This window comes from Myxocyprinus asiaticus, chromosome 41 (genome assembly GCF_019703515.2).
Source record: "Myxocyprinus asiaticus isolate MX2 ecotype Aquarium Trade chromosome 41, UBuf_Myxa_2, whole genome shotgun sequence".
NCBI lineage: Eukaryota > Metazoa > Chordata > Actinopteri > Cypriniformes > Catostomidae > Myxocyprinus > Myxocyprinus asiaticus.
Window position 1 is genome coordinate 13,302,358 of NC_059384.1, and position 17,939 is coordinate 13,320,296.

General features: G+C 36.3%; 1 protein-coding gene across 1 annotated transcript; it reads left to right on the forward strand.

The window, feature by feature from the left end:
* The first annotated feature begins 8,825 nt into the window (after positions 1–8,825).
* Positions 8,826–17,037, forward strand: LOC127432129 (pyruvate dehydrogenase (acetyl-transferring) kinase isozyme 3, mitochondrial-like). The gene is made up of 11 exons (XM_051682955.1): positions 8,826–9,179; positions 10,559–10,700; positions 10,798–10,869; positions 12,633–12,817; positions 12,907–12,996; positions 13,114–13,191; positions 13,379–13,455; positions 13,616–13,717; positions 13,803–13,910; positions 15,763–15,876; positions 15,990–17,037. The coding sequence occupies exons 1-11, from the start codon at positions 9,077–9,079 to the stop codon at positions 16,131–16,133; spliced, it is 1,215 nt and encodes a 404-aa protein (XP_051538915.1). The 5' UTR covers positions 8,826–9,076; the 3' UTR covers positions 16,134–17,037.
* The last annotated feature ends 902 nt before the right edge of the window (positions 17,038–17,939 follow it).

The following is a 17,939-nucleotide window of genomic DNA, read 5'->3' on the forward strand; positions in this document are numbered from 1 at the left end:
TTGGTTTGATGACTTTTATGACAGAACAGTACGCCTTTTGCTTTTAGTTTTAAACTACTCTTCGGTTTGAAGCCAAATAAACCCAGGAAGTCAAACTTAAAGGGATAGTTCACCCAAAAATGAAAATTCTCTCATTGTTTACTCACCCTCATGCCATCCCAGATATGTATGACTTTCTTCTGCTGAACACACAGATTTTTTGAAGAATATCTCAGCTCTGTAGGTCCATACAATGCAAGTGAATGGGTACCAAAATTTTGAAGCTCCAAAAAGACATAAAGGCAGTGTAAAAATAATCCATAAAATCTCCAGGGGTTAAAACCATGTCTTCAAAAGCGATATGATAGGTGTGGGTGAGAAACAGATCAATATTTAAGTCAATTTTTACCATAAATCTCCACTGTCACTTTCACATTCTTCTTTTGTTTTTGACGATTCACATTCTTTGTGCATATCACCACCTATTGGGCCGGGAGGAGATTTATATTAAAAATGGGCTTAAATATTGATCTGTTTCTCACCCACACCAATCATATCGCTTCTGAAGACATAGATTTTAAACACTGAAGTCTTATGGATTACTTTTATGCTGACTTTATGTGCATTTTGGAGCTTCAAAATTTTGGTACCCATTCACTTGCATTGCGAGGACCTACAGAGCTTAAAGGTGCACTCAGTAACTTTTTTGTCAGTGTCATTGGACTTACACTACCGTTCAAAAGTTTGGGGTCACTTGCCTGAAATGTTTCTCATGATCTTAAAAATCTTTTGATCTAAAGGTGTATGCTTAAATGTTTGAAATTAATTTTGTAGACAAAAATATAATTGTGCCAACGTATTAATTTATTTCATTGCAAAACTAAAATGTTATAAAAAAAAAAAGTTGGACCGAATAATTAAGAAAAGCAGCCACTAAGTGCCCATCATATAGATGGGAACTCCTTCAATACTGTTTAAAAAGCATCCCAGGGTGATACCTCAAGAAGTTGGTTGAGAAAATGCCAAGAGTACATTTCTGCTAAATCTAGGCAAAGTGTGGCCACTTTTAAGTTGCTAAAATATAACATAGTTTTTATTTATTTTGGATTTTTTTTAGTCACAACATAATTCCCATATTTCCATTTCTATTATTTCATAGTTGTGATGACTTTATTCTGAAATGTGAAAAAAATAAAAATAAAGAATAAGTGACCTTAAAGTTTTGAACGGTAGTGTACACTGACACCTAGTGGCATGGATGCAGCATCATTCAAAATCAATAGTTTTCAATTACAGATGCCATTGTATAAATTAACTATTCACAGTCAGCCATGATTAATTTAATCAATGAGTGAAAGTGTCAAATAACAGGACGGTTACTGAGATTGAGTAATGTTCGGCTGGTCATATGATCCTAACATGGCAGCCCCCATGACGGGACCCTCTCCATGTAGATTTAAACAGATTTTATAAGGTTACTGATATGACTACAGTCCTCATTTCATGTGAGTATTCATGATTTTATTCATATGTTTCAAAATTACAATTAATTTATTTTGAAGTAAAACTTTTTTAATGAGAAAATAATTACTTAGTGCACCTATAAATATTCTTCTAAAAATCTTTGTTAGTGTCCACCAGAAGAAAGAAAGTCATACACATATGGGATGGCATGAGAGTGCGTAAATGATGAGAGAATTTTCATTTTTGGGTGAACTATCCCTTCAAGTCCCAAATCAGAGGAGTGAATGGCCATTAATCAAGAAGAAGAAGAAGATGAAGCTTCTCCGGTCTCCAGCAGGAACTGACGTTGCAGCTGTTTTGGGAAGCGTCTTTTGTTTTTGGTGGCGCTGCTTCGGATGATACTTCAGATGACAGTAATGACCAAGATATGGATTTTCAGGAAGTATGCTATAATAAAAGGAAAAAAGAAAACAGCATGGGTGATGGATCTGACTGTGAACAAACAGTTAGTAATAAATTTAGGAATGCAAGAAATGGATCAGTAAAAGAGGTAGATGAAAGAGAAATCAAAGTAATGATCACTTTTGTAAAGCAATCAGAACAACAAATGCATTCTGTTAAATTATCAAAAGAAATTGAGAAAGAAATAGGATTGGTAAAAGCAGTATCTTGTCTTAGTGATGGAAGGGTATTGATTAAATATAAGGATGAGAAGCAGAAAGGAAAGATTCTAAAAATGAAATCACTAGCAGGTGGAAAGATAATCTGTTCTGAAACAGGTTTGAAAAACAAAGGGGTCATTTCAGGGGTACCCCTTAACACATGCAGGGCCGTAACCACCATAGACATTGGGGGGACATGTATATTCATAATAGTGGTCTATGGTTGATTATTAAATTATTACATTTGGTCCCCCCAATCCTGAATATGTGGTTACATCCTTGCCTTAACATAACCATGGATGAAATCAAAGGAATTTGAATGGAGGCAAAGTCATTTCAGCTAGAAGACTACAGACATGGAAGGAGAATAAGAGATGTGACAGTTTGTCTGTGATGATTCAGTTTGAAGAAAGTTCCCTACCGTTAAGAGTAAAATTAGGTTTCATACATTTTTCGGTACTGGAATATATACCTCCACCTATGTGCTGCATTAGATGTCAGCATATGGGACATACTGCAGCTGTCTGCACAGGGTAAATGCAGTTTGCAAAATGCAGAGAACGTGATTATGGGAAATGTGAAGAGGGAACAGAGATAAAATGCTGCAATTGTGGGGGTGAAAATAGTGCAGGGTATGCAGATTGTCCAATACAACAACAAGCTTGAGAAATACAAAAGGTAAAGACAGCTCAGAATTTGACATACGCAAAAGCCGCACACAAAGTAAAATGTATATCGGAAACAGAAGCAAAGGTGCATAAAGGTCAAGAACCTAATACGGAACCTTCTCACCAAAAAACAAACAAAAACAAATCAATGAGACAGTTAGGCCCTTCAAGGACTGAGCGAGCAGACAATCTTATGATAAGCAAAATTGATTTTGTGGCATTTAATTGTGCAGTGATAAATGCCACATCACAAGTAGAAAAGAAATCTGACAAACTGAGGATAGTGGTTGGATGTGCCAATAAATTCCTAAACTTAGCAGGAATATCAGCTGAACAGGTCCATGAGATTTTAAAATCGAAAGAAGGGCTAAATGAAGGAAGCAAAACTGCTGTCTCTGATGCATCTCAAAGTAATGATATATAACATTGTCGTGTCTTTCTTATAGCTTCATTGGAATGCCAGGAGTCTGATAGTGAATGGGCAAGAATTTAAGAAATACATCATGGAAATGGATAAGTCTCCAGATGTTATTTGTGTTCAGGAAACATGGCAAAACAACTCCTTAAATTTTAAGATAACTGGCTGTGAAGTAGTTAGGAAAGACAGAGAAAATGGAAGAGGTGGAGGATGTGCTACATTTATCATAGAAAATTTAATATATAGAAGAGTATATAGAGAAAATGATATAAGTGTAAGTATAGAAATGCAGGGGATGGTTAAAATGGTAAGTCTCTATAATCCATGTAGAGAGTTAAATAATGATATTCTAAAAGAGGCTGTGGTTGATATATCGAATAAAATTATTATATGTTGTGATTTTAATGCACATAATAGTTTATAGGGTAGTAAAGACACAGGCAATAATGGAAAAATAGTAGATGAATTTATGGAAGAACATTCACTGGTATGTTTAAATGATGGAAAGCCAACAAGGATGGATATAACAAGAGGTGGAACATCATGCTTGGGTCTCACAATAGCTTCAGCGGCACAAGCTGGTAAGTGCACATGGTTAACACTTGAAAATAATATGGGTAGTGATCACTTTCTGATGATTTGCGAAATCCAAAATACAGTACAACATAAAAATTTCAATCATGGTGTAAGATGGGGGTATAAAAAGGCAACCTGGGAGAAATTCCAAGTGTCAGTCAATTCCGTTGTTGAAAGGCATGGGGGGGAAAGAAAAATGTACCGTGGCGGTCAGAGGAATGCTCAACAGCAACTAGAGAAAGAAATAAGGCATGTCAAGTTTGAAAAAGAACACTAGCCCAAGGTACAATTATAGATTATCAAAGAAAAAGGACAGTTGTAAGAAAGGTAATTAAAAATGCAAAAAGTTTCTGCAGTACAATTGGGAGGGATACTGAAATGGATGTGGTCTGGCGCATGATCAGGAAAATGAATGGTACTGATAGATTCAAAAATACTCCTGTCATTGAAGAAAATGGAGTGGTGGCTATCACAAATAAGGAGAATGCAGAAATACTGGCTCAAACATTTGCTAAAGCCCACAGCATTGAAAATGTAGATGATACATTTTTAAAAAGACGACAAGAAGTAATAAATACACACAATAATATTTGCAGGAAAAAACAGGAATCTAATAGATCTAATCTAATGGATGATGAGTTTAATTATTTTGAATGAATGATTGCTATCAATAATTCAAGAAATACAATGCCAGGGAAAGACATGGTTAGCTATGACATGCTAAAGAATTGACCAAAGATAGCAATAAAAGAGTTACTGAATTTATACAATAATTATATGGAATGAAGGTATCCTACCTAAAGCTTGGAAAAGGAAATATTCTCACAGGTCCAGAGTGGTTTTTAGAAAAAGGAGATCTACAATAGATACCTTGGTATTATTTGAGAATTAAGTCAAAAAAGCTCTTATAATGAAATATCTAATATCTAATTGCAGTATTTTTTTGAAACTGAAAAGGCATATGATACTTAATGGAGGGAGGGACTTTTGATTAAATTGAAAAAATTGGAATGGGGGGGAAATTTATAATTGGGTACTAGATTTTTTATTTGAGTGTACATATCGAATTAAGAATTGGAGAGGAACTATCAGCTTCATATAATATTTTAAATGGGACAGTGTAATTATCCCAATTTTGTTTAATTGAATGAGTACTGATGTGTTTGAGTTAAACAAGATATGGGAATGGCTCTATATGCGGATGTAAGAGCAATATAGAAAAGAGGCAGGAATCTAATAAATGTAATTAAAAGGGTACAGGAGGCAATAAGAGAGTTTGAGGAATCGTCTTTGAATTGGGGTTAAAGTTTTTGGTACCAAAGACTCAATATCTTTACAAGGAAAAGAGTATGGATCAAATGACCCTGAAGTTATTTACATTTACATTTACATTTATGCATTTGGCAGATATGGTCAACCACTATAAAGAGTGAAAGAATTCAAATATTTTGGTCTGTGCTTTGATGAGAAACTGACCTGGCAACGGCACATTAATTAAATTGAAAAGAAGTGTAAAAATGTCATTAATTGGATGTATACAATAGCCAGTTATGACTGGGGGGCTACATGTACACCAAGCTCTAATACGCTCTAGTATAGACTATGGGTGCATTGTATTTGGGGCTGCAGCTAAGTCAGTTTTGAAGAAACTGGATCTTATACAGTCTAGAGCATTAAAGATATGCTGTGGAGCAATAAGATCATCCCCTTTAGACGCAATCAGGGTAGAAATAGGAGAGATGCCACTAGACTTGAGAAGGAAAAAGTTAGCTGTAACATGCTGGGTAAATCTTCAAGGAGCGGTGAACAGTCACTGTCCTCGCATAGTTATGGAGGACTGTTAAGAATATAAAAGTAAGGTACCAATTTTGGGTGGAAGTGTGAACAGTGCATGGGTCAAGGAATGTGGCCTTGATAATTTAATCTTTTGTCCTAATTTGCCTTTGCCTTGTACTCCACTGTGGAAGGTTCCAGAACCTGTTGTTGAGCTGAGTTTATTAGAGGCCCGGAAAAAGTCGGAAGAAGGATACAATACTGGAGGTGAAGTAAGTGCTTTTCTGAGAGAGAAACTGTATTCAGTCTTACAGGTGTTCACAGATGGTTCTAAAGAACCAATCAGTCAAAAGGTTGGAATAGGTGTGTTTGTCCCTAAATGTAAAATATAGATAAGCTTGAAATTAACTAAGAAACTGTCTGTATATTCTGCAGAATTAACTGCTTTAATAGTAGGGTTGCAATGGGTTGAACAGGTTAAACCAGGTAAGGTCGTAATATGCTCAGATTCTTCTTCGGCTCTTAAAAGCATCCTGTTTGCAAGATCAGACAGAGAGGATCTGTTGATAGAAGTCTATTCATTATAATGTAGATTGAAGGAAGTTGGTGTAATGGTGTATTTCTGTTAGATGCCAGCACACGTTGGGGTATTAGGGAATGAAGTTGCTCATAAGCTAGCTAAAAAGCATAAGATAAAAATCTGGTGGATGGAGAGGAGTGAGGCAAAATCTGTAATAAAAGGAAAATTAATAAATGCATGGTAAGGAAGGTGGGAAAGCAGTAATACAGGTAGGTGGTTTTGTAGTATTGTACATTCAGTGGGGAAGACACAATGTATTGGAGGGAACAGAAGGGAAGAGGTAATATTGTCTAGATTAAGACTGGGGCATACAGCATTGAATTCTACTCTGGCAATAATGGGTAAGCATGAGAATAGGTTGTGTGGAGAATCTGGTGTTCCGGAAACTGTAGAACATGTATTTTTTGTATGCAATAAATATGAGGTATATCGAAGTAGTCTGTTTAGTAGTATAAAGAGAAGACCAGTGAAGGTTTTGGATATTTTGGGAACAGGCATGAGGGATACGTATATATGGCACTTTTTTTCATTTTTACAGAACACAGCATTAGGGTGTAGTATACAATATGTATGGATGGTAGTGCTTTGCCCTGCTCTGGAGTTTGAGAAGCCCAGTGTGAAAGCTGGAGGAGCTGAACACGCAGTGCCAGCTAAAGCCTGGGCTCTGGCAGGAGGTTATCGCATCCTCACAAAACTATTGCAATGCAAATGTAAAGTAGGTGGCGGTAATACTCCTAAGGAGTGAATGGATATTAAAGAAGAAGAAGTCCCAACTCAGTTGAGGATTGCAGTACATTTTCCTCCAGGACTTTTCGGTACTTAACAACATCCATTTTCCAACTCCATTTTTATGAGTTTTACAGTTCCTGTAAGATAAAGATTTTAAAAAGCAAACACATTGAATCACTGCAGGATGGTGTTACCTTAGTGACGTGTCAAAACCTCAGCCCAGGTTATAGTCCAATCAAGTAATGTGTATGTGGCTTGACAAAAAAAATGTCTTCTTAAATAACTTCTGGTGTTATGAATGGGACTCTCAAACTGAAGTGGCTCCAAACTTTCCTTAGAAATGATCAGTCAGTTTGGTCTTGTTTTTCTTCAAACATTTTTGAATTTTTTGGGGGCCTTGATTTCCTTTTGAGGTGTGATTTTGAGCCTTCAAAATTAAAATGCAAACTATCGTCTTTTCATAGTCAGGTATTATTATATTGGAAGATGTTATACAAACACAGTTTTTCCCCACATAGTTGCTGTTTGTGGAGTAATAGGTGTATCCCCATTAATAGAAAATCTGTGTTTTTTCGTGATTGGATGGATAAAGGTGTCTTATTGTACACATTATGGAAGGGGAAGGGAATTTTCTCAGTTATTATGATTTTTGTGGAAAGCACAATATCACGTGTACTCAGAGATTGTATATGTCTTTGTTAAAAGCTTTTCCTGCGGGCTTGGCTCAATTGGTTAAAGGTGCATTGTGTTATTCACCTGTGATACCAAGACTGAGTACTTTAATCATTTCTAGTTTCAATTTTATCGAGGAGAGTTGTAATAATAAGGTATTAAGAACATCTATAAATGCACAGACTTTCCCTTTACATGTCAGAAAGAGACCCCTTGTTTTTGATTTTTGTAAGGAGAAAGTGGTCCAAATTAGAACAAGGTTTCTTTCTTTCCCTCTTCTACCGAAGGCTAAAGAGGTTCAGTTTAAAATTATTAATGACATCTATCCTTGTAATGAGTTCCTCAGACATAGATTTAATATGGACTGCATTGGAAGTCCATATTATCCACTGTGTCATTGGAACATTTATTTTACTCTGGGATGACCTTCATGTTTGGTTAAGTTTGAAATATGTAATACCTGACTTACCTGGGGTCTTTTTCCTCAGTGGTGATGTTGATTTTTTGGTTAATAATATTGTGGTTTTGGCCAATTACTTTATACATAAATCTAGATTTTTAAAGAATCCTCCCATCCTCTTGCATTTCCAGAAGGAATTGGCGATCTTCCTCAAATCCTTAAAATGTATGCATAATAAAAAAGCCCTTAAATTGCGTAAACTTTTGGAGATATAATTTATTGATTAACCCCCTTATATTATTCAATATTCTTTTGGTCTTATTATTTTTTTTTTTTTTTTTTTTTTTTTTTTTTTTGTGCTGCTATTTAGTTTTGATGGAATGCATTACGTTTTACGTTTACTGTGGCTTTGTATTTTCACTCAAGCAATAAAAAATAAAAATAAAATAAAATAAAAAATCTTCTGGTGTTATTTAAGGGGCTAAATACTAATGCATTAAATTATTTTCTATATAGATTTGTAAAAAGCTCAATAAAATATATTATGTTGACGAGTGAGATTTTTTTTACATTTACATTTCTTTTTCACTTTGTAAATTACTACAGTTTTTTTTTTTTTTTTACTCTTTTTGAGCTTCAGTTGTTGGCTATGTTGAGCTTCGTTATATTCCATTTGCTTTTGCTGAAGGTTTAAAATGGAATGGTTCATTATATCATTCTAATGTGCATATACATAAAATGTAAATTATGTCAATTAAAAAACTTCTGCACGCTGGCTTCAGCAACCTAACTGAAACCATATGACAGGCGTTGTTTTCAGGTAAAGGATTTGACCAATCGCAGAACACTCGCTATTTTTCCGGGTTGTCGTCAGCCAATCACAGTGCCCTCTGTTGAAATCATGGTCGGTTGTGTGCGCGCTGTTGTGTACGTGCTGTTTAGCGCAACAATGTTATTCAGTGGCCCTGCTGGAAAACATATACACACTCGTTTTTAATGCAGTGGCCCAATATATCGATAATCTCAAACGGAGCTGTATGTTCGGATACGAAGGTCTGCCGTAACCGATGGAGGATCCCATTGCCATAATCCCATTCTAGAGATAAATTTACATAAACAGGCCGGCCTGGGTCGCTTTCAATTTTTCTCCCCACAATGAGACTGTACGCATTTCTTCTGACGAACAATTTACCAAAGATAGAATTTTATTCGAGGTTTTCACCATCGCCCCTGTCAATCAAGCAGTTTCTGGAATTTGGTAAGTGCGCGCGCATCCTTCACGAGTGTTGACGGTCACTGACACCAGCACTTGTTACGTAGCTATGTTGTTCGCCTTTAGAAAATAATAATTTTATAACATAGTGTTTTTTGTTTGTTTGTTTTTGCTTAAGTTTTGTGTTAAAAATCTGTCCTGATAAAAATTATTAAACGTTATGTTCAACGTATGAGCCTCTGTTCATTTGGGGATGTAAACAATCACAGGCACTTGTATTAATATTCATTTTTTAAAGTGTTAACATGATTATAGTCTTATATTTTGATTGGACCCCTATGCAAAACATAATATGTTTACATTCGTAGATTGCAGAAGTAGAGGAGCCATACAGTCGATGCCAATTGTATCCTGTATGTGTGGAAAAGAGAAGCTTGTTGGTCATTCAGACGCAGCGTCATAATTTTTCAGTCTTTGCTGACGTCATATAGGCTACTCATTTGCATCATGTCAAGCAGCCCCTCAAAACATTTACAGTCCATTTTTAAAATTAATTCTAAACACTTTAATAATAGGCAGAGACAATTTGCACTGAATTTATTCTATGAAATCTGTTTATAATTTAGGCCAAATGGGATTATATACCTCACAGTCAACCATTAATCACATTCAATTTTTAAGGCCCACTGAGCAAATACACTAATGGCACATTAGGGACAGTCATACAATGTTTTAGGGCGTTTTCAGAACTGTACGCCGTTTTTTTTTTTTGTTCCGAAATGGTGAATAAATTGTTACAATTTTGCATTTGTTCTTGGTTCGGTTCGCTTTCACAAGGCAACATTTCAAAACGGACCAAAACTATGTCAATAAAAGTCACATTTGAGCAAGCTGTCCCCTTATTGGTCACTATGTTTGTTCGCTGTTCCAGGATTAAGTTTATCCACTGATATACTGGTTAAAATTTCATGCCTGTAAAAAATACAAATTTTAGAGTGTCGCCAGTTAGAGGTTGCGCTCCAAATACAAATTATACGTCACTCGGATTAATATGAGTTGTAAAGTTTCCGTCAAAAAGAGAGAAAAGATCGTACTAAAATTACCTCAGGAATTATAAAACAGCTCCTATTTTAAACGTGCAGTTATATCTAATATAGTTGCCAAAATGCAATAATTACGTTTTGATGATGAATTACAGAGAAGTGCTGATCTACAGATGTCTTCTCCAAAGATCCCTTAGTTATGTTCATTGTTTTATAGGGATATTGTTTGGTTCAAACCCCCATGATAATTGTTAAGCTCATTGCTGGCTATTAGTTTTCAGATGTGGATGATGAGGTATTTTTCATCACTTAACCCTTTGTGAACAGACACTCCTCCTCCTGCCCATATCTTGTTTTTAACTGCATGTTCTGGTTTTGTAGGTAGGGATAATGCATGTGAGAAGACATCTTACATGTTCCTTCGTAAGGAGCTGCCGGTGCGTCTGGCAAACACCATGAGAGAGGTGAATCTACTGCCTGATAAACTGCTTAGTCAACCGTCAGTCAAACTGGTGCAGAAATGGTGAGTATAGATTAATTAAAACTAATCAAATGAAAGATGGCAGGTATACACTACATTGAAGCCAATACCGATGCATATGTGCCAAATCTCTCCGCAGGTACATGCAAAGTTTCTTCGAACTGCTAGAGTTTGAAAACAGGAAGCCAGAAGATCCTCATGCCCTCAATGAGTGAGTTGGACTATTTAGTTTTTTGTTTTGAAACTACTATTAAAAATATTTATTGCATATGCTATATTTTTAATTTGGAAACCAGAGAAAGAATCCTCCCCACATGCAATTTCGATATGGCATATTATTATGCAAAAATAAATAAATAAATAAATAATAATACTATAAATGATCAAAAAGGATTTTGGTTTACTTGCAGGTTTCTCTTACTGTCTTCTGTGACAGCAGTAGGTTAGTAGATACAGTGTAATGATTTATTAAGGAGTTAACACCTTCATATTAACCTTTTTTAAAGGCATAGTTCACCCAAAATGAAATTCTGTCATTATTTACTTACCCTCATATCATTTCAAACACATATCACTTACTTTCTTCTGTGGAACATAAAATTATTTTATGGGTGCTTTTCAAACAGTGTCCTTCCTAGACCAGTCCTTCATAGGCTGTAGGCTAGATTAACAATGAGACGGTCTAGTAAGTGCGCATGGCGAACCATAAGCTTAAAACCATGTGATATTTTACTTTGTTTAGAAAATCCATATACATCAGAAAATTAGAAATATGTCCTTAATCCCTTTATTATTTTAGCAAAATGTTTTATTCACAAAGCTAGACACTCAAAAAATTTAAATATAAAGAATTTGTATTTAACTCTTTCAAATATGAAAAAAACTGAACCCTAGACTTGTAAAAACTATAAAACTTTTATTAAGTTCATTTATTTATATTTTTGTGCTTTGTATCTTCTCATTTGTTGTATTGTCTAAACTACTTGCATCTTTTATATTTCTGTATATTTTCATTGCTGCAAATGCGAATAAAAACTTGAAGAGAGAGGAAAAAAGTAAGTGCGCATGGCTGCGTCAGAAAGGTTTCCACCTCCGCGGTCACACGACTCCTTTTTCGGCCTTTTTTGAAATAATTTGGGACATGCGCAAAGGATTGTGGGTGATTCAAGGCCACGAAGGATACACCCGATGCATCCTCCAAAATATTGCAAGCGAAAGCTGCGAAATGAGGCTGCCTTCCAAGTGACCTCACAATTGAGACAGCCTTCGACGGTGCTTGATGACATGGCAGCCGAGATATCCAGCCTAATGAGGCTGCAGCCTTCTGATTGAGAAGCACCCATTGTAAAGGTGCACTCTCTCACAGGTCTGAAAGTAACTTTTGTCTTTGTGTAAACTTGGACTTACACTGACACCTAGCGACTTGGATGCGGCATCATTTAAAGTCAATAGTTTTCAGTTTCAGATGCCATTGTAGAAATTTAGTATTCAGTGAGCCATGATAACTTTAGTGAAAGTGTCAAATAACAGGGTGGTTACTGAGAATAAGTGGGTAGTGTTCAACTGGTCATGTGATTCTAACATGGCAGCCTCCATGTGCGGACCCTCTCCATGTTGAATAAAACAGCTTTTATAAGGTTACTGATATGACTTGAGTCTTCATTGTAATGTGAGTGGTCATGATTTCCTACATATATTGCAAAGTTACAATTCATGTCTTTAAGAGTTAAACTTTTTTTAATGAGGAAAACATTTCTGAGTGCACCTTTAAAGAATGTTGCAATTCCTGATTTCTTAACAACAGCAGTTGATAATGACTCACTTTTAAGCTTAAAAAAGCTCCCAAAAGCTCCAAACGTGATTTGATGTGCAAGTACCAGTAAGGACGACAACATGAGGGTGAGTAAATAATAACAGAATTTTCAATTTGGGTGAACCATTCCTTCAAATATCTATCAACCTATTTCTTTGTAGTTTCCTGGAGACTCTTATTGAGATCAGAAATAGACACAATGACGTCGTCCCGACCATGGCCCAGGGCGTGATCGAATATAAGGAGAAGTTTGGTTTCGACCCGTTTGTCAGCTCCAACATCCAGTACTTTTTGGACCGCTTCTACACCAATCGAATCTCCTTTCGCATGCTCATCAACCAGCACAGTATGTCACAGAGAAAAACACCACATATTGGACCACAGCCAATATCAAGTGTTTCTTTTGTGCTGTAATCACTTTTCTCTTCATTACAGCTCTCCTCTTTGGCAATGATATCAACCCAGCCCATCCCAAACACATTGGCAGTATTGATCCCAACTGCGGTGTGGCCGAGGTGATGACCGGTAAGTTCATTGTTGCCCTCTGTTACAGAGCTGTTTTTCTTAAAGAAAAACTATCCTTATCTTTGGGGGGGGTGGATTTTGTGCTCCACTGATTCTGCAACTTAATCTTGTTTTCAGATGCATACGAGACCGCTAAGATGGTGTGTGAGCAATATTATCTAGCTGCCCCAGAGCTGAAGATAGAAGAATTCAATGGTACATGTTCTTAGCTAGCCTTTATTGTGCATGTTTGTTAATGCATTTGTATGTAAGGTTACTTTTGTGCTCACAGAACTGAATGTGCAATATGTTTTAGGGTTAATTTATGTCCTAATTATAATTTAATAACTCAACTAACTAACTGCTAACTCAAAAATAATGTCAATATTTTACACTTGTGTAGCCAAGGCTCCTAAAAAACCCATCCAAGCTGTGTATGTGCCCTCCCACCTGTTCCATATGCTGTTTGAATTGTTCAAGGTAAGTTTCAAAAACTTTACATACACATTGAATTAGATACATTCAAGCACCAGTATGAGGTCATTCTTAATGTGTATCGTATGCAGTTGACGTTTTATTGGTGCATATCTGTGTTTTCTTTCTCATGGCCCTGACATGTTACTTGTGTTTGTGTTTTTAGAATGCAATGCGTGCCACGGTTGAGCTTCATGAGGGCAGCAAGGAGGGTCTGCTCCCTATAAAAGCAAAAGTAACCCTGGGGAAGGAAGATCTGTCTGTGAAGGTCTGTTTCTTTGCAGATACGTTTTCTTTGCAAACATATACACATGGCATGCCTTGACCCTTATCTTCTTGTGCATTTCATCTAGATCAGTGACAGGGGAGGGGGTGTGGCTTTACGGAAGATTGACAGGCTGTTCAACTACACTTACTCTACTGCACCAACACCCAGCCTGGATTCTAAACAAGTGCCATTGGTAAAGAAAAGTGTGATAACTGTAATCTTAGAGCAAAAAAAAACAAAAAAAGGAATAGTTCACCCAGAAATGAAAATTCTGTCAGCATTTACTCACACTTGTTTCATTCCAAACCCCTATGACTGACTTTCTTCCGAGGAACACATAAGGAGATGTTAGCATAATGTTGACGTAACTTTTTTCCATACCACAAAAACATACAGTCCACAGGCTGTCAAGCTCCAAAAAGGATTCCAAATCTTCTAAAGCCCTCGTATGTTTTGAGTGAACAACATAAACCTCCTGAGACACGAGTACGACTGCTGTGTGCATTTTCCATTACCCTTTTTGGTAATGGAAAATGTAACTAGTAGCACCTAATAAACATGCAAAACAAAAATTCTAGAGCAAATAGTTTTCCTAAAAATTGATGTCCACGTATGTGGACAGTGGGACTAAGTTGTGACATTTTAAATAATACCAAGCTATATAAAGTCAGATTTTTTTAAATCAAATTTTTTATTATGTTTCCAGGAGTGTTGGTTATTCATGTTTTTTTTTGGGGGGGGGGGGGGATTTTTCCCCTTTTTCCCCCAATTTGGAATGCCCAATTCCCAATGCGCTTTTTTAAAGTCCTCGTGGTCACGTAGTGATTCGCCTCAATCTGGGTGGTGGAGGACGAATCCCAGCTGCCTCCGTGTCTGAGTCCGCCAACCTGCGCATCTTATCATGTGGCTTGTTGAACGCGTTGCCACAGATACATAGCGCATGTGGAGGCTTCACGCCATCCACCGCGGCACCCACGCTCAACTCACCACGCGCCCCACCGAGAACGAACCACATTATAGCGACCACGAGGAGATTACCCCATGTGACTCTACCCTCCTTAGCAACCGGGCCAATTTGGTTGCTTAGGAGACCTGGCTGGAGTCATGGTTATTGATGTTTTTGAGATGTTACAGACATCTCAGACCATTGTCCCATGTCTGCCAAACATGTTGAGTGGTCCAAACATCATCTGCAGCCTGAAACTGAACTTTTGGTCCGATTTTAGGAGTGAATGTACTTAGCTGCATAGAGAGCTATAGAATGCTTCCTTGCTCCCTATTTAGTGAATGAATCGACCTCCAGTGTTTGTCTGCACAGGTCTCAGAACAGGTCAAAATGCACCTTATTTTTTATCCTAACCCTATATAAAGCCTCTTAAAGCAAAATTTGTCAGATTCTGTGATAATGCACTGTAAATATAGGAATTGTAAGGAACAAAATAGGTGTGTTGAAAGTTTAAACCTTAACTGACAGCACAGAGTCCCCTGAACTGAGATCAGTCAGTTTAAATTAATTTAAATTATGCGTTGCGTATAGTGAAGCCAAAATACAACATCCACGCATGTGTATGCTGGGTCGCACGACATTAAGCTGTTATGGGTTGATAATCTTCTGCACTGCCATAGCTCTCATATTCATATGTGTCTCATTTATGAGTTCTCTTTGGAGCTTGACACTGTATGCTTTCATTGTATGGAAAATTAACATCCTGTTAAACTTCTTTTTTTGTGTTCTTCCATAAAAGAAGTATTCATACAAGTTTGAATGACATAAGGGTGAGTAAATACTGACAGGATTTTCATTTTTGGCTTAACTAACCTTTATCCAGCCTACAACTTTAAATGTAGATTTACATTTATGCATTTGGCAGACTCTTTTATCCAAAGCGTCTTACAGTGCATTCTAGGTATATATCATATCAGTTTGTGTGTTACATGGGAATCGAACCCATGATTTTAGCATTGCTAGCACCATGCTCTACCAGTTGAGCTGAAGGAACTCTTGTAGAATTGTTTTTTTGTAATCTAATCTCCATGTCCTATAGGCTGGTTTTGGACATGGTTTGCCAATATCGAGACTGTACGCACGCTACTTTCAAGGGGACCTGAAACTGTACTCAATGGAAGGAGTAGGAACAGATGCTGTCATCTATCTGAAGGTAAGAGCAGCTCTGATTTTGTTCTTTTGCAGAAGCTGCCTTTATTTTAATGCTCTCTTTGTTTTATTAATGGATTTCGAATTACATCCATCCCTGAATTATTCTCCGATTAGGCACTCTCCAGTGAATCATTCGAGCGTCTGCCTGTCTTTAACAAATCTGCTTGGCGGCACTATCAAGGCGGCCCAGGAGCGGATGACTGGAGCAACCCCAGCAAGGAGCCCAGAGATGCCTCCAAATACAAGGCCAAAAGATAATTGCACTTCATCCAAAATGTCACTCTGCACCCATTTACAGACCTTCTACGTTTCAGTCTAGCTTCTGTTTCCATGGCAACATCACATTAATGCATTAACTTGTTAGCATTTCCAGAGCAGATGATGTAAGCGGCATTAAATCTCTACTCATTCCTCCTTTGTGCAGCTACAGACGTAAGATACAGAGCTCCTTTTAGTGTCTTCCGGGGCAGTCTAGGGAAAAGGGTGAAACTTTTGTGCCCAGAGTGTGAGATACTTTGGTTCTCCTTTAATTGTGCCACACAGTAGAGCCCCTGTTGGAATTCCTGAAACAGCCAGAGAAGAAAGCCTGGAGTTTGAGATGATCAAAACAAAGAGCATTTCTATTACTGCCATTCAGAAATTCGAAGGCAATAGAGACCCCATTGCCCACTGTTGCCATGACTACAACTGCTATTTTCTTGGCAAAATAGCCGAATGAAGAAACAATTTTGAAAAGACTCAGGAGAAATGAAAATATTTTGTTAGAAAGAGGGTGAATCTCACAAAACCTGTCAAGAACATGTCCAGGTCATATTTCTTCTCAAAATCAAAAGGAAAAATTAAGAAATCATATTTTGCCTTATAAAAATGAAGTTTATTTAAGATTTTCTGCATTGTGACTTTATCTTAAAACTATTACGTTAAAGTTAAACTCCCAATTATTGTAATGTGAAAAAAATATCTACAGTAAATACAGTGCATATGTATGTAAACATTAATATACACACACAATTTATACTAAGTATTTATGGTAGTATTTAAATTTGATTTATGCTGGTTTTAATTGACCTTTGATTTTAAAATCATTTGTGTCTGGACAGGATCATTTTCAGTAAATTAAAGTTAAACTCCAATTATTGTAATGTGAAAAAAAATATAATAAATATATTATTATTATATATATATATATATATATATATATATATATATATATACACAGTTTCAATTATTTATGGAAGTGATGGAAGAGTATGAATTTAATTTATGCTGATTTTAATTATATTTGATTTTAAAATAATTTGTGTCTGGACAGGATCAGTAATGGAAATGAAATTTTTTCCCATTAATTGTATTAAGAATTGAATAGAATTTAGTGCTTAATTGTAATGTCACAATGATGAGAAATCTTAATGGTCCTAAAACGAATCTTTGTTTTCAAAATTTTATAATTTTTGTTTTCTTTCAATTTTGGGGTGATATATGACCCGGACATTCATTCATGAAGTTCACCAAATATACTTGACAAAATTTAGTAAATATGCATGACAGATGTTTCCAAGTATGGAGAAATGCACTTTTAAACAAAATCTTAATGGATTCTAATACAAATGTATTTATTTTATTTTATTTATTTTACCCCAAATTACTTTGACTTATTTGCATTTGTGTAGGGGTGTACTAATGTCATTTCTGCAATGTTAGAAACTCAGCTGGGCTGCAGTCATATTTAAGGGCAGGTAGCAGAGAATTGACAGAAATACATCTCCTACATTTAATTTATAGGTCAGCAATTCAGAGTTTCCTGTTATCCTAAATGAAGGGACAAGGTGATAAAACTGTAAAAGAACAATGCGTACACCACAACAGCCTATCAGTGCTATAGTGATTAATTTATTTATTTTTTCTGATAAAAGCATATTGTCACTGTCCGATGAAAAACACGTATCTCCACTTTTGGCAACTTTGACTTTTTTACTGTAGACATAATGTGCTAAATGACCTCTTCCTACTGTTTGAGTTGTGCATTGAAATGACCAATGAAAAGACGTTTAATCAGGCTGTCTG